Genomic DNA, 22002 nt, shown 5'->3' on the forward strand with positions numbered 1-22002 from the left:
TGTGTCAAATATTCTATCATCACAGAGCAGGTAAATCTTTGAGTGTTTTTACAAGTCTCAAATCAGGGTAATTCATCTGTTCTTACTAAAAGGTTTAAATAACTGTATTTTCTGATACCAACATTTAATAGCAGTATTCAATTATGTCCATGAGAATATAGAAATTACCACTTGCTTTTATAGTGCATAAAATAGCTGTGCTAAAATTCTATTCAAACTTCTATAAACTACAGACAAAAACCTGACTTTCTCACTGTAGAATTACATCCTGATACACTGAAATTTATAGCAATGCTAGCTAATTTTATTCACTATTTAGTGTAATTTACTATTTATTGAAAATTTAGTTCACCAATTGGGGAAAATGTACATATTTGTAATGATACAAACCTACCAAATAATCTAAAATCTTAAATTTTGCTACCAGAACAGCCATTTTTCACTTGCTTAGCTATTAACTATCATTTTGTACCGCAGAAAGTCACAGTTTGTTTATTACACAAGTTTTAAGTATAAAATCCGGAGTGATTTTGTATCTAGGCTACACGAACAGTCCTTATTACTTTGTAGTTAGGTTTCATATGTTATAAATTCTATAAATGAACTAGCATTCTGTAAAACAATGAAGAACAGGTAATGATCTTAATATAGAGTTAATATTCTAAAACTAAAATAAAACATAGTTTTTTAATTAAATGTTTTTATAAAACTAGATAATACCTGTATCCAACAGATGGAAAGCTAGAAAGAAAAGGATTTTAAATATGAATACCATGGATAATATGCAACGAGAACCAAGAAGAAGGAAACTTTTACCAGTAAATGTTATGAACATTCTCTCGAAATTATGCAGCTATCCATTTTTACCTAAATTTCTGGAGCTCTATGAATACCCCTGAGGATTACAGATTCCTCCTGGAAATAAACCTGATCGGCGCCACATATTTCAGAATTTGAACTTTATCCTAGTTTATGGTACATGTATCTATGGATATATAAAGGAAACTTCTTGGGGCAGTTACAAGGAAATGGAAGTTTGTTTTATATGAAAAGCAACTAAGACATATAGTCAGTTGAAAGATTTTTTAGACTTAAATTTAATTTCTATTTCTGTTTTGCTACATTTTACCCTCACCTAAAAAAAAAAAAAACAACAACAAAAAAACGAATCACATTTTATTTAGATTAGATGATGACTTTTAGCATGGAGTTGGTCACTTTTGTGAATATAAATCTGAGTTAAACCTCATGCTTTGGGATGGGTCCAAGGCAAGTAGGTAACTGACTGCTATCCTTCTTGACAGAGGGAAAACTGGGCGCTAAGGATGGTGGGCATTTAAGACATTTCAGTCTAAGGCTGATATTGGGGGGCTACTACATTTGGGTTGGGGGAGGGAGCTCTTATCATAATATAGGTAAAAAATTATAAAACCCCTGAGATTCCTGATTTGCTGTGAAGCCCCCAGATCCAGAAAGAAGAGGAAAATGGGAAGTGTTGCTCTTTTGCTGACTTAGCCACAGATTACGGAGGTGGGATAGCATGATAGCTGATCCAGAGACTGGATGCTTGTGTTGCCCCCCAAATTCCTATATTGAAACCTAATCCCCAATATAATGGTATTTAGAAGAGGGGCCTTTGGGAGGTGATTAGATCCTGAGGGCTGAGCCCTCATGAACGGGATTAGTGCTCTCATAAACTAGCTAGCTCCTTCCACAAGTGAGCAGAGCAAGAAGATGGCCAGTGATGACCCAGGAAGCCAGCTCTCATCAGACACCAAATCTTCCAGCATCTTGATCTTAGCCTTCTCAGCCTCCAGAACTGTGAGAAACAAATTTCTGTTGTTTATAAGCCACCCAGTCTGGGACATTTTGTTGTAGCAGTCTGAACTAAGACAGTAGCTAAGTGCAAACTTTGCAGCCAGTTTATGTAACCTTGAATCTTGGCTCTAACACTGACTGAGGCCTGAGGCAAATCAATATCAACAGCATAGTACCTAGTCAGTTATTACATGTAAAGTGCTTAAAACAGTACATGGCATACAGTAAGCAGCGCAGAAGGGTTCGTTAGCTGTCCTTATTATTAATATTATTATTATCTGTAGAATTCAACAGTGGAGTCTGTGTAGCTCCATTGTAAGAGTGGTATGTATGTGCATGGGGCGTAAGGTGGGAAGAGGTGCAAGACCTGAGAAACAAGTTCACTTAGAAACTCCCTGAGGTTCTAAGTACTTGGGGAAAGAGAAGATAAAAGTCTAAAATCGCCTTTATTCAATAACCACCTATTGACTGTCAGCATCGTCTCTCTCCTGAGTGGCTCCATAAGGAAGGACTACCTGCCCTGAGATCAGGGCGCTGCAGAAGGGAACGAGAACTGCTGTGACAGGGCCTTCCCAGGGTCAATTTCTTAGCATGCTGCTCAGGTTTGGGGAAATGGCCTGCTCCAAGTCTCCGGCTAAACCACGTTATTACTCTCCATTAGAAAAGTGACTTTATTCTCCAAACCTTAAACTAAGACACAAGATCCGACAAGAATGAGGGCAGAGAGGTAGAATTTAAAACGTGGAAATGTGTGGTCCTGATTCTCTTAAGAAGCACACATTTATTCTCATGATGTTTTGTGTGCTTAAACGATCATGGAGTTCCATCTGCCCTGCGTCAGAATGGGTCGTGGAAGATTTCCTTATATAACCAGGGTAGTTCTCACTGTTACTTCCTTGTCATAGCATGGTTTCCTCCCACAATCTGCTTTTATTTTAAAAAAAGGAGATGCTGCATTCTCCCAACACACATCAAATGCAACTTATGATATTTAAAAAACGTATTCCATCACTATAGAATCATTCTTTGAATTTAGAAAATCTTACCATGTTGGAGTCATCATGCATTTTCTTGCCAACAATTCCAGGGCATAGTGGGTGGCGGGTGCTGCAGCGTCCCCCAGCACTGTGCCCACACACACGGCCAACTCGAGCTCATTCCCACGAATCAGGTATGCCATAGCAAGCTTGCTCAATAAGAAAATAATTCCTTCAGTTTCACAGATGCTGGATTGGATCATCATTCCCCGCCAAGCTCATACAGTAGATAAAGTAGTACTAACCTATAATCAATCATTCTTATAAAATATTGAATGTCATATTCCTATACTTATATAAGCATAAATGCAATTTCCAGGTGGAAAATTCGTGATAAAAGGACATACAGGAAATTTTTATAAGGTCAGAATTTAAGTTTAAAAGCCTTAGTAATATTTTTGTAATTAATTAATAACAGTCTTTCTGCCATATCCTCAACATATCCTTCAATCTATCCCAAAACAATGTAAATTCTTAAAAGCTTTTTCAATAGTGTACAATGGTTACCAATTATCCCTTAACTATACTATATCTAAGGATACATGCAAAACAGAATCCATCTTTACTTCACATTCTTATTAGATTAGTGGGTCAAATGGAAAATACCTTAAAAACAATCTGTGAAGAATATACTAAAGTATACTTAAAAATAAGTGCTTTCAAAAGTCAGGTATTCCGAGTCCCAGTCCAGAGATTTTTCCCTTTACCACATTACTGCTTCTCACACAGAACGAAATACCTAAAGTAAGACTGTTACAAACATGTATCTTGTGATAAAAATAAATAAATTGAAAAAAAAAAGATCTCATAGTCTGTAGAGTTTATGTGTGCTCAGGAGGCGTGGAAGCTCAGGCTTGGAAAGCATGTACAATCAGATCTCACAGAGAAGTTGCCATATTTTTTCCAAACACCATGACACATCTTAAGAGCTCTTCATCCACACACACCACCGTGAGCCGTACCTCAGTGTTATCCACAGCCAGCTGGCAACATGCCGCAAGCACGGCACGACCGTCCTGAAAATACCACTCAGCCAGTTCTTCACTGACTTTGCGCAGGAGTCTAGAAAAGAAAATAGTATACATTCTCTATAAACACAAAGATTCCACCATAAAAGGGGCTATTGCCCTTTTATAATAACAAGCTGATTAAAGGATAAAATCGGATTTAATTTGATCTCTTTGATTCAAGTATAAAGACCGATTTTTGGTAAAAAAAAAAAAATCAGGAAAGCAGGCTTGGCAGACAAACTGATAAGTGGGCTCCCCTCCCCCACAAATGTCAGAAGAAAAGCCTAACTTTCAAAATTTACCATCCTACACTGAATCATTTATAACTCAGCTATAGGGACAGTCAACCTTAGAAGAGTTATAGGTTGAACTGTAACTTTTCAGAATTTAGGTGGTGACACAAAATACAGGTAGTGTATGTTCAAGTTTAGAAATGAGAGAGAATAGGGGCGCCTGGGTGGCTCAGTCAGTTAAGCATCTGCCTTCGGCTCAGGTCATGATCCCAGGGTCCTGGGATCGAGTCCCGCATCGGGCTCTCTGCTCAGCGGGGAGCCGGCTTCTCCCTCTGCTGCTCCCCTTGCTTGTGCTCTCTCGCTGACAAATAAATAAAATCTTAAAAAAAAAAAGGAAGAAAGAAAGAAAGAAATGGCAGAGAACAGCAGTGAAGAACCAGGAAGGAGTATGTTGGTCACAATACATTATTTGCTTAACATTGTATGACTCTTTTTTACTTTAAAAGTCTAAATATCCGGGCACCTGGGTGGCTCAGTCGTTAAGCATCTGCCTTCAGCTCAGGTCATGATCCCAGGGTCCTGGAATCGAGTCCCACATTGGGCTCCCTGCTCAGCAGGAAGCCTGCCTCCCCCTCTCCCACTCCTGCTTGTGTTCCTGCTCTCGCTATCTCTCTCTCTGTCAAATAAATAAATAAAATCTTTAAAAAAATAAAATAAAATAAAATAAGACCCCACGCAAAGAATAAAATGCTCACTCTTTAAAGTCTTCCTTGTAGATATCATCAGAAGATGAAGATCCTTTTGGTGTAGAAACATGTAAGGTCTGCATGTTTCCCTCACAAGCAGCCTGGAATTTAATGAAATCTTTAATTAATTTTTAGCTAATTGTTGATAGCTGACCAATTTCAGAATATTATTTTGATCAAAGTACAGCTGACCCTTGAACAACATGGGTTTGAACTGCGTGGGTCCACTTACATGCAGACTTTTTTTTTTTTTCAATAAATACAGTACAATCCTGTAAATGTATTTTCTCTTCCTTATGATTTTCTTAATAACGTTTCTTCCCCTAGCTTACTTTATTGTAATAATACAGTATACAATACATATACAAAACATATGTTAATCGACTATGTTTTCAGTAAAGCTGCTGGTCAACAGTAGGCTATCAGTAGATAAGTTTTGGGAGAGTCCAAAGTTGTATGTGGATTTCTGACTGGGTGGGGGTTCAATACCCCTAACCTCTGTGTTGTTCAAGGATCAACTGCTCACTCAAATCGTTTTGAAATCTATACAATTTGGAGATACCCTTAGAATTTGGAAAAAAAAGGTGAACTCCCTTTGTATCTACAAGTACATGGCTACTCGAAAAAGCTGCTCAACCACATCTGACATTCATCAGCACACGAAAAGTTCAGACTTCAGGGCTTCTTGTAGGTCTAAAGTACATTCGGTGTGACCAGACTGTGTGACTGCAACGTGGACAGAGACGGCTGGGAGGTGGGCAAAAGCCAAGCTGTCTACGACTCCGGATCATGTGAAGGCACGTGTGGTCAGTCAACACAGCCTTCCTTCCACACCCCCACCCACCAGGGCATGGAGTTTGTGTGGTTACATCGTCCTACCTGTGCAACAAGCAGAGCTTCTTTAAGCTGACCCCTTGACATAAAAAAGCTGACTAATTTTTTCACATCACCAATGGCAATGCAGTATGGAACGACATCATCCTTATCTTCCTGGATTAACTGATCTGCTCTCCTAATAAAATAAGAACAATTTCTTTTATAATATACTAATTTCAAGGTTCTACGTTGGACTGAGATTTTCTGAAATATCTGAAATATCTAAAACATTCAAATATTCAAAATATGCGGTAGAGTTCATAAGCCCTTTTGCACATCACTTTTTTTTTATTCTTATGTTAATCCCCATACATTACATCATTAGTTTTAGATGTAGTGTTCCATGATTCATTGTTTGTGCATAACACCCAGTGCTCCATGCAGAATGTGCCCTCCTCAATACCCATCACCAGGCTAACCCATCCTCCCACCCCCCTCCCCTCTAGAACCCTCAGTTTGTTTTTCAGAGTCCATCGTCTCTCATGGTTCACATCACTTTTCTAAAAGCCTCAGATTTTATAATCAAATCAGATATGGAAGACAAAAGTTTTCTGGAATAATAAATACGATACTTGCTTTCTCTTAGAACACTACATATTTTCATATTTTTAAATGCCACAGAACATTTTACGTCTTAAAATGAATGTAGCTTATCTATTAAAATGAGCAATATATTTTCTGAAAATAAGTTGTAAACTAGGTATGCGTGATGGGTTATCCACTTCAACTGCATTAATAAATACACAGGCATCTGCTTCATTAAAGACAGTAGAATTTTAAATGTTTTAGTGATCACAACAATGAATGGAGAGCTTCTAAATATAAGTAGCTTAAAATCATTACAAAAGACAACATAAGAGTATAAGAATTGATAATAAAATACAGAATATTATGAGTGCCCCAAGCAAGGTAGTTTAAAAAAATAATGCTCCCGATATGTGAGGGGAAAACAGGATCCTGATCTTGGAGATGATGAAGGGTGTAAGTATGTCTGCTCTGTCTCTCTCTGTATCCTGTCTTTCTCTTTTCCTAACTAAGTCCCAGGAGTTTCCCAATGATCAACCAAATTAATTCAACTCTTACAGTTTCGTTGAAAATTAATCTGGTCTATTTAACTTATGCTGGCATTTGCATTAAACTACATTAACTGCCAAAAAAAACCACAAAAAACTACATTAACTGCCAATCTTTGGGTAGGTGTAGCAGACAGATTTTGTTTGCCCAGCTCACTGTTAACAGTCTCCCATTCACAGGGTCACTGGCGTTCTCCCCAACGACTGTTTTTAACCACGTGACTCTGATTTCCTTGTTAGAGGAATAACATCCCCTTGCTAGGAACCAGGGCTCAGATACTGTCAGTTGTGGCATTGTGGGGAGACCATTTTCTGGCCACCAGAGAAAATTAGGTGCTGGTTTCCCAAAATAAATGAAATAGTTTTTGCTGAGGTTGAAACAAAATTGTTTTGTGAAATAAACATCGTCTGTTAACTTGACCTTATTAAGGTTTCAGTGGGAGGGATAACATTCACAGCTGTGCAGTAGAGGAACTTGGAATTATTTGGGATTCTTAGGACTTAAGATGGGGAGCCTACAGTGGGGGGGCTGGAGCCAGCCCGTTGATAAACTTACCACTGGGAAAGCAGGCGCTGGGGAACAGTCTACTTTCCCATGGCAGATATGTTTGTTAACCTTTTGCATTTCATGTTTAGCCTCTGACAGATTTTTATTTGTACATGTGAGCTGCAGTTGATTTTGTTTCTAAATCATGTCCCATGAAAGAAAGTCAAAACTTTCTGATGCCAGAAGCAAGGCAATTACTCATTAAATAGTACTCTACAGGCTTTAGCACAGAGACTGGCACAAAGTGAACACTAACTAAATAAATATTCACCGAATGAATAGAATAGAATAGAAAACAGTCTTATGTTGTGAGTCGAAATGTGTCTGCCCAAAAGATATGTTGAAGTAGGAAGCCATGATATCTACAGGTGTAACCTTATTTGGAATTACGGTCTTAGCCAATGTAATCCGTTAAGATGGAGTCATACTGGTTTAGGGTAGACCCTAAATCTAATATGGCTGGTATTCACAAAGAAAGATGGAAATGTGAACACAGAGACACACAGGGAATAACACCCCGTGAAAACAAAGCAGGTGTTGGAGTGATGCATCCATGAGTCAGTAAATGCCAAGCATTGCCCGTAACCACCAGAAGCTGGGGAGAAGCATGGAACTGAGTGTTTCTCAGAGCCTTCAGGAGGAACCAATCTTTCCGGCAACCTGATACTGGACCGCTAGCCTCTAGGGCTGTGAGAGAATAATATCCGTTGTTCTAAGCCAACCAGTTGATGGTACTTTGTTGCAGCAGCCGTAAGAGACTAATATATCTCAGAAAGTCTTCTCAGTCATCAGTTCCTCCTTTATATTCATGGACAGGAGATGGCAGGGACCAGTGTCCAGAGAGAATTTCTGAGATTATTTATAGAATAAGTATTCTGTGAACTTTTGGTAACCGTCAGAAAATCTTACCACTTATATTTCAATAGCAATATATTAACCAATAAGTATGTTTACTGATCTGTCAGTCCCTCCACTGACATAGGAAAATCTGCCTTCCACTGTCTCTTTCAGATGTCAGGTCAAATATAAGAACACCAAAACGACTGGTAACCGATTCATTTAATTCACTGTATTAGTAGACATAAAATTCAGCTATTTTTAAAGACAACATAACAGTAAAAAAAATCTCAAAAGGTGCTCTCGTATTTATATACTGCTTCCATTTTAACATATTTTAAAACATGTATTTGGACACAGACTCTCTTTACCTCTGCATCAACTTCTTCCAGTATTTCACAGACACCCCTGGTGCAACTGACAAGGCTTTGTCCCACTAGAACAGAAAAAAAGAAAGGCAAAAACAGGTCTATTTTGATTGCACTAACTCTTCTTTTTTTAAAGATATTATTTATTTATTTGAAAGAGAGAGAGTGTGAGAGAGAGCACAAGCCAGGGGAGGGGCAGAGGGAGAAACAGACTCCCAGCTAAGCAGGGAGCCCAACTCGGGACTCGATCCCAGGACTCCTGACCTGATCATGACCTGAGCTGAAGGCAGACGCTTAACCGACTCAGCCACCCAGGTGCCCGATTGCACTAACTCTTAATGGACTTTTTTTTTTTTTTAATGAACTCACATGTATAATATGAGTTTCTAGTGTGTTTTTAGAGTGTTTGGATTTCCAGGAATATTTTTGTATTCTATCTGATGCATTCCACAGAGTATAAATATACCACATTTTAAAATTAAGTAAGATATATAAATTGTATTATTTAGCATGGAAAGTCCCAAACCTAGAGGGCAGGGGCAGAGTGAGGGAAGGAGAAGAGTAGTAACTAAAGTATGTAGTTTGAAAAATATATTAACTCATCTTCTGACACAACCTCAGAGTAATCTGTTCTATGGTAACTATGTTCTATGTTCAAAATAATACATACTGAAATTTTTACTACACTGTCACTTCTGTTTAACAAATAAGATGTTTATTTCTATTTTTATTCTTTCCTTGTTTTTTATAAACTTTATTTCTTGTCACTTCTTCCTTTATAGTTGATAATACCGATCTTCACATTTTAAAAATTAGACTGTTATTAAAGAAGATCATTGTTCAGTCAAGGCAAGTGGACAATTATATGGAAATATAGATTTCACTGAACTATGTCTAGAAGGGAGATGAAGGTAAAGTATTCTGAAATATCACAACATGAATCTAAGCTTCATTTTAATTAAGGCTCTCCCAAACAGTAGAATTCTACTGCAATTAAGGCTAGAAAATTGGTAATTAGCCTGAAAATAAGGGGTTAAATTTTCAATAGGTAACTTTTGTTTTGTTTTTATTTAAATTCCAGTTAACATACAGTGTAATATTAGTGTCGGGTGTACAAAATGGGTAATTTTTAATACTATATTATTTGTAGTCATGTTACCTTTTTTAAAAAAGTAATCTAAAATATATTTTTAGGGAAATTTGCCTTTATTATAGTAGAGGCAAATGGAAGAAAGAAGTTAAAATGTTGGTTAAATTAACTTAGAAATCATCAAGATTTTTCTATAAAAACATGTCTTATAGGTGAAAAGATTAAATGTTTTCCTAACCTCACAGTATTAATCTCAGAGGAACAGAAACTACGGAAGGAGGTGACCATGAACAATTACAAGGACATTCCTATTTCTCAAGGACTGTAAGCACAGTTCTTTGGATCATTAAGAACATTAATGAAACTGCACAACAACAAAATTCTTAAGCTCCAGAAGTAGATACTTTATTAAAGTATCTTTAATTAAATTTGAATTAAATATAGCTTAGAAATACATATACCCAGATATAAAACTGAGGAAGATGAAGAATTAGTATTCTGTCAAAATTTATTATTCTTTTTCTCCTTGACTAGATATTCTTTTAAAAGATTTTATTTATTTATTTGAGAGAGAGAATGAGAGAGAGCACGAGACGGGAGAGGGTCAGAGGGAGAAGCAGGCTCCCTGCCGAGCAGGGAGCCCAATGCGGGACTCGATCCAGGGACTCCAGGATCATGACCTGAGCTGAAGGCAGTCGCTTAACCAACTGAGCCACCCAGGCGCCCCTTGACTAAATATTCTAATAGAGCCTTGTTAAAAGGGTAACTTTTAAGACACCTCAACTTCTTCAGAAGTAAAATTTTTATATTGCTCCTAAACCCTTTATAGTTTGCAATACCTTAAAATTTTTTTTTTTAATTTCTTTAGAGTGAGAGAGAGAGAGAGCGAGTGCACGCACAAGAGAGGGAGGTGGGTGGGGCAGAGGGAGACAGAAAGAGAGGATCTTAAGCAGGCTCCATGCCCAGCACAGAGCCAGACTTGGGGCTCGATCTCATGACCCCGAGATCATGACCTGAGCCAAAATCAAGAGTAAGACGCTTAACCAACTGAGACAACCACGCACCCCTTCCTTTTCAGTAACATTTTTAAATGACATTTTGTCTTAGGTCAAGCAGTAATTCATTATTTGCCTCTAGTGTATGGGGGAATAAAAAGGTGAGTTAAATTTAATTTTGATGTATTTTAATGTAACTTTACTGCTTAGTTTTACTTTATATTATTTATTAGTACACTTAATAGCATGCTTTGTAATTATAAAATTAACTTAGAGCTTTTCAAAATGATCAACTATGAAATGACTCCATGCCATTCTAATTTTTTTTTTTTTGGAGGGGTGGGAGAATTTTTCTTGAGCTAAAATGGCTGTTAATAAAAATGAAAAGCTTCATAAATTTGCACAAAATGAATACATTCAAGTAACCAGCACCCAGATCAAGAAACAGAAGCTCCTTCCCCCTTTTGTTCTATTTTATTTACCACCCACTTTTCAAAAGAACCACTATCTTGAATTTTAATAGTATAGATTCATCTTAACCTCTTTTGAAAACTCTGTTTTGTTGAATCAGTCCTCTAAACAATCAAGATGTGCCTTAGAAGCATCTTTCACCAGATGATCCTCAATGAAACCCTTCTTCTGGCCAGTGTGGGGTTTACTCACGACAAACAGTATTAGCAAGGGGAGTCCACCGTGTGCCACTCAGCCAACATGGGTATTTATGGGGTATCAAAGAGCCTACCCTTAGGGCAGTGATTCTCAAACTTTAGCATGCATGTGAATAATGTGGAGGGCTTGTAAAAGCACAGATCATTGGGCTACATCCCCGGGGTTTCTGATTCTGTAGGTGTGGGGCGGGACATGCATGTCTAACACGTTTCCAAGTAATGCCGATGCTGCTAGTCCAGGTGATCTCACTTTGAGAAGTACTGCTCAGATATACACCTGATACCAGACCAGCAAAGAAGCAAATACATCTGGAAAAAGAGAAGCTTAATATTTAGCATTTCACCAAGACTTAGAATACTTCGTTAAACTCACTGATTTTAGCACTTTACCTCTCCAAGTTCAACCATCAGTTCACAGTATCTCTGAATTTGTCCTAATCTCAAATGTATGTCAGCAGCTTCCTTCAGCCTTTCCTCTTTAGTGGGGACACCAATACCACCACCAAATTTAGACATCTTGACTGTTGTCAATTCTTGGGCTTCAGACTGGTTAAAAAGAAAATAAAATTTTCTAAATTTTGTTATACAAGAGCTGGTGATAACAGATGATTATAAAAGCACTACAGGGGCATGTATTTTAAAAAGCACGTAGCACTGAAATTAAATATTCTAAAAAATCAATACTTTTTCTCTATAAAATATGATACCTCTTCCACTATAATATTTTGGTGTGGGTGCAGGGTAAAGCGTGGATGTGTCTGGTGTGGGCAGGGAGAGGCTAAACCCCATTGTCCTTAAAACTCACCAGGTGTTGTGGTTCTATAGACGTTCAGGGGCCAAAAGGTCATGAGAGATAAAGTGATATATAACTAGTGAAAAAATGTACAAAAGTCTGGAATAAAAATAAAAAATGACAGGCTCATTCTAATTGGCTCCTGTACTGGCAAGAGGTAAGAGCTGTTGTCCTTAGGTGGTGGTGTGACTACAGAAAGTCCTCCTTTATGAAAATAACTGTTTCGTATGACCCTCAAATCCACATCTCTGGCCCAGTTCTCATGCTCTAACAGCTAAGTTAACCATGATATTTCATTGCAAATATAAGAGCTACTTCCTCTTTCTGGTCCCAGCACCGGTGTGTTGATACTGGATATCACTCCATGCATAAGGTCACTGATAATTTTGAAATGAAATCCATTAAGAGTTCTAACATGGCCAGTTTTAATAAAACATATCCCAAAATACAGTCTATCAGGCCCTTGAGACTAAAGTCAGAGTGGTCCACATGTCACAGTCATCTGGTAATAGGGTAAAGCATTTCAAGTAGTTCCAAGTGACCTTTGAAGAAATTCATGAGATTCGACCTATGGGAACCAAGGCTGCCTTAATCTGGTCTCAGATAATTCAGACTCTCATGATCGGTTTTCACTGAAAATTTATCTCCTCAATGTTCACTTACTTCAGGCTACTCACTCTAATTCTATAAATTTTTCAAAATAATTCTTGTATTTCAACAGTGAAAAGGCAAAAATAATTTCTGCTTGAGGACGTGATCCTTGCATACTTCACTTACCGTTCTAAATTTAATCAGATGCTTCAAATGCATTATTCCTTTACAGTAGTTCTGAGGAAGCAGGCTGTCGTCCTGCCCTCTGATCACAGCAACTAAGTTCCACAAATTGTCACTGCCACCTGGAGGCTAAAAGGTTGATTCAGAATAACCAAAGATATAATAATAATGCATTCAAAACCCCACAGAATTTTGCATTTTCAAAAATATGATGCAGGCATATCTAAGTTGAAAAATTAACCAAATAATAACAATAATTGACCTCCTTTATTGTTTCTGGTTTCCATTTGCTTTCTTACTCTGCACCAACTATGCTCAGAGGGACCAGCTGAGCTGGGATGATACATGTAAATATGTGATAATGGTAAGACTTGCAATGGTTCATTTTGACTACAGGGAAAATGTTCACATTTAACTCCTGTAATACTCACGGATAAACATTCTGAAAACCACCTTAGTTTTTTTGCTCGAGGATTACCAGTTAGTTTCTCTATTTCGTGTTTAATCTCTCTTGATACTTTACCACACAAAAGAGGAGGAGTGCCTTGTGCTGTAGCATGATCTAAAGAACAGACATAATTCAGTGAGAAAGGGTTGCTTGTAAGATATTATTTAAAAGCAAAATCTAATAGATGCTTATTTTCAATACCAGTGTTCCCGATAATTTCTTCCCAAGATCTGTCTGCCAGAATATTTATTTGTAGAGGAGTGATTAAAGGTGTTAACGACCAGAGTCTCACTGTAGAATCTCGGGAGCAGGAGGCCATAGTGAAGGGGCGGCTCGGATGACATGTTAAACCTGATGGAAAAAAGAAACCTATTTCAACTAAAGTAAACATTGAAAAATATTACTTATCTATGCGTACCTCATAAAACTACAGAATTTAAGTTATATAGAAGTGTTTTTGAAATAGCATTTCTATTTCGGCTGAAAATGATACAAGAATATATTATTTAGCATATTTTATAAATACAAATAGAAAATTGAATAATGATTAGCAAATGGTCCTGGATGAAAACGTTGAAACTGCATTTCAGTTGGTTCAGCAGCAAGCATACTGTCACACCAATGGAGTCATGGTAACCTGTGAGGTAATGGATGGACGGAAGTTCTAATTACAAGAAGAAAGAGAGTTGGGACCTCCCAGTTTAGAACATCCAGAAAAAGGATTCTCTCCCACACTCAGCCCCTCTGCCTCAACTGAAAGGCCACTGAGGTAAAGTATATGGACCCAAGTGCCTAGAGTGGGGTGACTTTCTCTAAGGAACCATTTTCATCTTCTTAATTCACCACTTAGGGCCACTGAGGTTTGGGTCTATAAATGAAAGTGACATGCAAAATGCAAGAACCCTGAGTCCTATACCCAGCTTAACTGTATTTAAAGACTTACTATTATATTAAAAAGCAAAACATTTTCCTACATATCCAAGAGTAGAGATACAGGAATGGCTAGAGAAGTTATATCTACTTTATCACTGATTTCCTGTTTTCCAAGGTCCTTCTGGAGTGATGGTAAAGGAAGGGAGAAAAATCCAAGCCACATGTGTGTGCATGTGTGTGCACCCAGAAACACAAGTAATTTCTCATGACATTTTGGACTATCTTCTGTGTATTCTGATATTTCAATAATAAACAAGTACGGTTTTAATAAGAATGTTATTTTAAAGTGAAACACCGTAAGCTTTCTTAAAAAAACATTGTATTTCTCAGAGATGATAAACTTCATTAATACAGCAAAATTTAAAAGTGCATGAAAAACACTTTACCATATACATCTGCTCCATGGTCATAAACAGTATCCAAACACGTTCCTTCTCGAGTGTCCCATACTTTTATAGTGTAGTCCCAGCTGCCAGATATGAGTAGATATGGAATCTCAGTATTCCACATTAATCCCCTCACAGGCGCAGTGTGGCCACTAAGAATGTTTATGCAAGCATCTTGAGTATAATCCCAGATTCGAACAGAACTGAAAACAGAATATTATGTATATAATACCTTTCAAGTTATAATTTGTCTGAAGTACTGACACATTCTTAGTGGAGCACAATTATTTCTCAGTAAATTGAAAAAGGATTTTAAGTTTCAAGGTATGTTACAATTCTTTTCTTTATAGCAGATGAAAATGAAAAACTAGGCTAGAGCTAGCCTATTTCAATATTTTGTTTCCCTACTTTAACTGGTCCTTTCCTACTGATCCTAAAGCTACTATTTCAGTTTATAGACTTAAAAAATTTCTTTCTTAAAGTGAAATATCCAGAACAGATAAAGCCAAAAATATTACTAATAATATGGATATAATAATTTAACAACACTCACATTATTCGTAAATCATGAAAATATAGCATGTGTGATGATGGGTATTATTTGAAAAATCAATTCATCTTTATGCTCCTATCACAGAGCAAATCATTCCTGCATGTTTTGGTCAATAAAGTAAGTTGGCTGATTATTTTATAGTTATTCTAAAATCAAGTACAAAATTTAAATATAACTGGATTCATGATATCACTTGAATCTACCAATTGTACAAAGCAGAAATGTTATTGAAATAAAATTTGAACTCAGAATCAATTTAAGACCTCCAAATGCCAACTTAATTCATAATAATTTTTAGTTGCAGATTTATATCAACCTGACAATGCCAAAATATTAATACTTCAAAGGTTATATTACACTATAAAGGAGACACATTATATATTTTTTTATTTCTTTAAGGCATATTTATATCTGCTTTCTATGAAGACTCACTTCTTTTTCCCCTTATCCTGGTACCTGTGTCCAGGCATATCACAACCTAATTTTGTGCTAAATCCTTATGTTAGCATTGAAGTTATTTTGGTTAATATCATGCTTTCATAAATAAGCTAATGTTAAAGTGAGATGTATCAAAATACTTTAATGTTATCATAAGAGATACTAGAACGGGAGTTCTTGCTTTATGACATAATTTAGATTAAGCAAACATCAGGCTAACATCATAATTATATTTTGTAGTCAAGCACAAGAAAAGCTTTATTTATCCACCACTGTACAAAAGCATTATTTAAAAGACAGCATGTTATCATCTATATAGTCATATAAAGGGACCAACAACCAGAATTACAAAAGACTTTCAAGTTCCATCACCATAATTAAGTAAAATGCTTACTGCTATCTTTCTGACAAATATTTCCTAGACAATGGTTGAAGATTATACTTTTTTTGATGTAGCAATAGAATTTAGACACTGAGGTCTATGTTAAGAGACAAAAAATCTCTAAGTCAACTCATTCACTTGGACACGATAACCTTACTGTAAGTAACATTTCCAGTGATAACCCACAGAAATCTTAAAATTGCTTTTCTTAGGAAATTTGGACGGATGCCAAAATTTCAAGATGAAAATAATCAATTATTCAATATTAAACTTGTGGCTACTGTATAGTATGATTTCTATCTGCATAAAGTAAGATTTTTTCTTACCTAAATTTATCTCATATTCAAATAGGGACCAAACTATGCAAAATCTATCCTGTTTGAATATAAAATAGAGACAAGATTTCAGTAACTTTTTCACAAACCCAGAAAAAAAATGTTAAATCACTCTCATTTCTAAATAAATTATCTTCATGCTAAAAATACATGATCATCTTCTTGTTTTCTATTCTTAATGAAAACAGAGTACAGCTGTTTTCCATATTAAATATCAGGACATTACTAAAAATAAACTCTTCTCTATATTTTACAGAGATTTGTTTGTTTCAAGTCTTTTTTCCCTTTCCAATCTGATCCTTTTGAAATTTTTGTTTCTGTTAACTCTGTTGCTAATAAGACAGAAATAAGCATGCATAATAAGCAAAACAAGTAAGGAAATAGAAATCATGAATATGATAATAACATAAGCATGGCAAAATTTAATTTACTATGGTTAAATGCAATTAGGTAATTGTTAACTGCTTATACATCCTTGTTTTATGTACATATTTAAAATATTTCCACCCATAAGTTGGATCATATAAATACATACATTTCTAGAAGATTATAAGCTTATGATTTTAAGGACTAAAAAATTAGAACCCAAAAATACATACCCATCATCAGAACCACTACAAAGAATTCCTTCGCTCAGAGGAGACCATTTAACATGGAACACTTTTGCAGTATGTCCACTAAATACTTTCAGTGGTTGATCAGAGCTGGTGGCCACATAATAGACACGAACATTTTTATCTTCACAGCCAGTTGCTATCATGTCTCTGAAACATCATCAATGGCACATTAAAACATGAAAAAAATTGATATTATTTGTTATGATAATTTTAAAATGTACACAGTTCTAATTTTTAAAACTACGATTTTTTGCTTCCTTAATGAAGTTAGACCTAAAACTCACAGAAGTAAAACCATTATTCCCAGAAACTTCCTTAGTGCAAAGAGTTTTATACTCTTCTTTAGTCAGTTGAATTTTTAGTTTTTAATCTTAGATCAGAGATAATGGAATTCATATTTCTCTAAGTTCTTTTTAAAAATGTCCAGATTCATAACTTCTTGAATATTTCTCAGATCTTTATATTTCACAACTCTTGGGTCTTAACAAGGGTCCCCAATGGTGAGCAATTGAGATTTGCTTTCTTGCTGGTAAGCAAATTATTAATCACTACATGCCCTGACCACTGGTAAATTTTTCTGTGGCATGAGCACAAATTCCAGAGCTTCCCCTGAAGGATGCTGGAAAATCTCCCCACAGACCAGGGTTGTCCCATCTGACAGAAAGTCACAGTCTTGGTTTCCCAATTGTCTCTGGTGGTTGCATCAGCTTGAGATAGATGCTTTAACTGTTTGTTCCAACTAAGGATCCTCTGTAACTAAAATATGTGGATATGATCTTTTAATAATCTTTGTTTGTTATTCTCAAGCGAGTGAGAGTAAACTAAGCAACCATTAATATCTATTTACATCCTCGTGGTCATACTTGGAACACTGTTCCGAATGGAGTTAGGACAACTAGGAAAGAACTGTGGAAATCATGCCCGAAGTCTCCCTTCCAGAATGTAACTCCCTATGTTTAACAATCATACAAACAGCCCTCATGCTCTAAATGGAAGTTACACATTTTGGCCCAACTGTTTCCTCAAACTTCAAATTGCTAATTTTTGTCATGTGGGTTATAATACTTGCATTTATTTAAGCCCACATGCATAAATACACCAGTTTGCAAACTGGCATGCCAATCTGCATGTTATTACATCTGCCTAAGTCCCACTGACAAATGCGCCAGTCTTTACATGTGGGAAAATACACTTTGCATAATGCAAATATTTACATGTATACATGAGTATGTTTTTATATATGTGTATATGGACACATGAATGTAAAATCTTAAAAATTAAATAATAAACATTCAAGGAATGTACATATAGATATCCAAATTATAAATTCAGAGATATCTTATGAATAAACTTTTGTAAGTTCAAGGTATTTTTCACATCTCTTAAGGGGCTACGTAAAATATGGATACTGCTATTCGAACATTTTTAAAAGGTTTTAAAAGGTTTTTAAAAATAAAAATGAAATTTATTAGGTATACTTGGTAGTAAGCATAAAAGTTAAGTATAAAAGACCTTTTTTTTAACCAACAAAACATATTGCATTAATATCTACTTTTTATTTCAACTGGTCAAATGCTTACTAACTTTACAGAACAGAGAAATAAGAATGTGGAACTGTTCTACTAATCAGATACAAGATAATTCTATCCATTTGTATACTGAAGAAATATTTTTTAAATTTATACTTTCTTCTAGGTACAGAGAGGGTTAGAAGCACAGTGTTTTGCTAAGAATATACTGCTAAAAATAGGTAACACAGTTGCTGATCTCATGTACCTTACATTTTAGAGGGCGAGACAGCAAATTTCCAACTAAAATTTAATTATGGTTTTTAAAATTATATGTACTTATATTACTCATATGGTTAATCATTATGTGTCAAGTAATTCATAGTTGATTTTTTTTCATCATGATAAGTGTACTCTTCAATATCCATCCCATATTTCCCCCATCTCTTCACCCACCTCCCTTCTGGTAACCATCAATCTGTTCTCTACAGTTAATCTGTTTCTTGGTTTGTCTCTTTTTGTTTTTCTTTGCTCATTTGTTTTATTTCTCATATTCCACATATGAGTGAAATCCTATGGTAATTGTCTTTCTCTGACTTATTTTCCTTAGCGTTATACTGTCTAGCTCCATCCATGTTGTTGCAAATGGCAAGATTTCATTCTTTCTTATGGTTGAATAATATTCCATTGTGTATTTATACATATATATACCACACCTTGATTATCTATTCATTTTAACATTTGCTCTTCCAACCCATTGAGCATGGAATGTCTTTCCATTTCTTTGTGTTCAATTTCTTTCATTAGTGTTTTATAGTTTTCGGAGTACAGGCCTTTCACCTCTTTGGTTAAGTTTATTCCTAGATATTTTAATTGTTTTTGGTGCAATTATAAATGGGATCGTTTTCTTAATTTCACTTTCTGATGCTTATTAGTGTATAGAAATGCAACAGATTTCTGTACATTGATTTTGTATCCTGCAACTTTATAGTAGTTTTTTGGTGGAGTCTTTAGGGTTTCCTGTATAGAGTATCAGGTCATCTGCATATAGTGAGAGTTTTACTTCTTCCTTGCTAATTTGGATGCCTTTTATTTCATTATGTTGTCTGATTGCTGTAGCTAGGACTTCCAGTACTATGTTAACTAAGAGTGGTGAGAGTGGACATCCTTGTTTTGTTCTTGACCTTAGGGGAAAAGCTCTAAGCTTTTCACTATTGAGTACCATGTTGGCTGTGGACTTTTCATATGAGGACTTTATTATATTGAGATATGTTCCCTGTAGGCCTACTTTGCAGAGGGTTATCATGAATGGATATTGTACTTTGTACATTTCATCGATTGAAATGATCATATGGTTTTTATCCTTCCTCTTATTGATGTGATGTATCACGTTGTCTTGCAATTATTGAACCAACCTTGCATCCTAGGAATAAATCCTACTTGAAGGTGGTGTGTAATTTTTTAAAATATATTGTTGGATTCGGTTTGCTAGTATTTTGTTAGGGACTTTTGCATCCATATTCATGAGAGATATTGGCATGTAGTTCTTTTTTTGTGGTGTCTTTATCTGGTTTTGGTATCAGGGTGACACTGGCTTCACAGAATGATTTTGGAAGGTTTCCTTCCTCTTGTATTTTTTAGAATAATTTGAGAACAATAGATATTAACTCTTTTTTAAATGGTAGAAATCACGTGTGAAGCTGTCTGGCCCTGGACTTTTGTTTCTTGGGTGTTCTTTGATTACTGATTCAATTTCATTGCTGGTGACTGGTCTGTTCAAATTTTCTATTTTTTCCTGCTTTAGTTTTGGTAGGTTATACGTTTCTTGGAATTTATCCATTTCTTGTAAGTTGCCCAATTTGTTGGCATACAGGTTTTCATAATATTCTGTTATAATTGTATTTCTGTGATATTGGCTGTTATTTCTCCTCTTCCATTCATTATTTTGTTTATTTGGGTCTTTTTTTTTTAATGAATCTTGTTAGAGGTTTAGCAATTTTGCTGATCTTTTCAAATAACCCAATTCCTGGTTTCATTGATCTGTTCTATTGTTTTTTTTGTTTTGTTTTGTTTTTTAGTTTCTATTTTCTTTCTTTCTTCCTTCCTTCCTCCCTTTTAAGATTTTATTTTTAAGTAATCTCTATACCCAACATGGGGCTAGAACTCAGAACCCCTGAGATCAGGAGTCACATGTTACACTGAGCCAGGTAGGCACCCCTCTATCATTTATTTCTGCTCTAATCTTTATTAATTTTATTTGTTACAATTACTTTTATTATGTTAAGTGCTCCCAGGATATCATAGAAGAAATTTACCTAACATGGGGGTCAAGAAACACTTTTCTGTAGAAGTGATTTGGTGCAGAGAGCTGGAGTATAGGTAGGTGTTACCTATATACAATACAGAAGGGTTGTACGGTGTGGGGTGTGGAACAGAATCCCAGATATAGGGAGACAGCATGAGGGAAAGCTTTGGTATGAAAATGAGCTGACTAGTTCAAGAAACTGAAAGCCAATGTGCCTGGAATACAAAGAACAAGGGGGAGTCAGGCTTGAAATGGCATGACTAAAACACACAGGAACCAGATTATACAAGGATTTCCCTGAGGGGCTCCTAAGATTTTGCATTTTACCCTACAATCAATGTAAGCAATGAAATGGTGCACTGAGATCTGGTTGTTAAATACTCTGACTTCAACATAAAGAAGGTAGGGCAGGGAGACAAGGAAGTGGTGACGAAGAATATGAATTCTGGAATTGATTTAGAAGGTTTATGAGGAAGTCCAAAAGCAAACAAGTATTACTGGTTTATGGCAGGGGAAGGGAGTGGTCAGAAAAAGAATATTTAGATGGATGATATCACAGGAATTGATGGCCGACTGGAAATTGAAATAGACAGATGACAAGGTATAAGAGAAGAGGCTAAGGATTTTGGCTTAGGCAGCTTTGTTGTGAACATTATCAGGCCACTTAGATGGGGAATCCTGGGGGAGGAGCTGGGCACGAGCTCACTTTGCATAAAACCTCTAACAGTGTGTTATAAATTCTTCTATATTACTGAAAAAAAATATATAGATCCATCATTTTGTATGTGATTTGACTCAGAACACAAGTATAACAAGGTTTTAATATTTTTATATGTATATTTTCCACTTACAATATGGAAGAGCATAATTTCACATTATTTTCACAATATCTAAAGAAAGTTTGAATCTTTAAGTATAACTTACATAGCATAAAGAGAGGTTTGAAATGCAAGATTCTTGGAAGTGCAGTGACTTGAAGGATCAATTTTAGTGGGGGCTTGACTTGGATTGATTTTTAAATCTGAGCTGATTTTTACATGGTAAATACTAGGCTCATAAGCAAGGATGACCTTTCAAAACTATGTACATAAATTCTACATTTTAGGAAATCATCCAATGTCAAGGCATTAGCACTGGGGGTGGGGGGTGGGCAATGGAAAGTTGTGGCGGAGTAATACCATTGGCAAGATTCCTAAAAGGGTTTAAGGAAAGGGCTACATACACTTCCATGG

At 35.9% G+C, this 22002-nt stretch overlaps 1 protein-coding gene across 6 annotated transcripts in view; it reads right to left on the reverse strand.

The window, feature by feature from the left end:
* Window positions 1–22002, reverse strand: part of WDR17 (WD repeat domain 17) — a 110805-nt gene that overhangs the window by 19831 nt on the left and 68972 nt on the right. For all 6 annotated transcript variants that reach the window (XM_045879598.3, XM_045879597.3, XM_045879602.3 and 3 more), the window contains 11 exons: window positions 16940–17104; window positions 14633–14835; window positions 13515–13664; window positions 13297–13427; window positions 12869–12994; window positions 11689–11844; window positions 8549–8613; window positions 5724–5856; window positions 4854–4945; window positions 3818–3917; window positions 2865–3004 (listed from right to left, as the gene is read on the reverse strand). In XM_045879598.3, coding sequence (XP_045735554.1) covers window positions 2865–3004; window positions 3818–3917; window positions 4854–4945; window positions 5724–5856; window positions 8549–8613; window positions 11689–11844; window positions 12869–12994; window positions 13297–13427; window positions 13515–13664; window positions 14633–14835; window positions 16940–17104 — 1461 coding nt within the window. The remainder of the gene's footprint in view (window positions 1–2864; window positions 3005–3817; window positions 3918–4853; window positions 4946–5723; window positions 5857–8548; window positions 8614–11688; window positions 11845–12868; window positions 12995–13296; window positions 13428–13514; window positions 13665–14632; window positions 14836–16939; window positions 17105–22002) is intronic.

Source organism: Mirounga angustirostris, unplaced genomic scaffold (genome assembly GCF_029215605.1).
Source record: "Mirounga angustirostris isolate CCGP_5_RB_7025 unplaced genomic scaffold, mMirAng1.0.hap1 SCAF_2, whole genome shotgun sequence".
NCBI lineage: Eukaryota > Metazoa > Chordata > Mammalia > Carnivora > Phocidae > Mirounga > Mirounga angustirostris.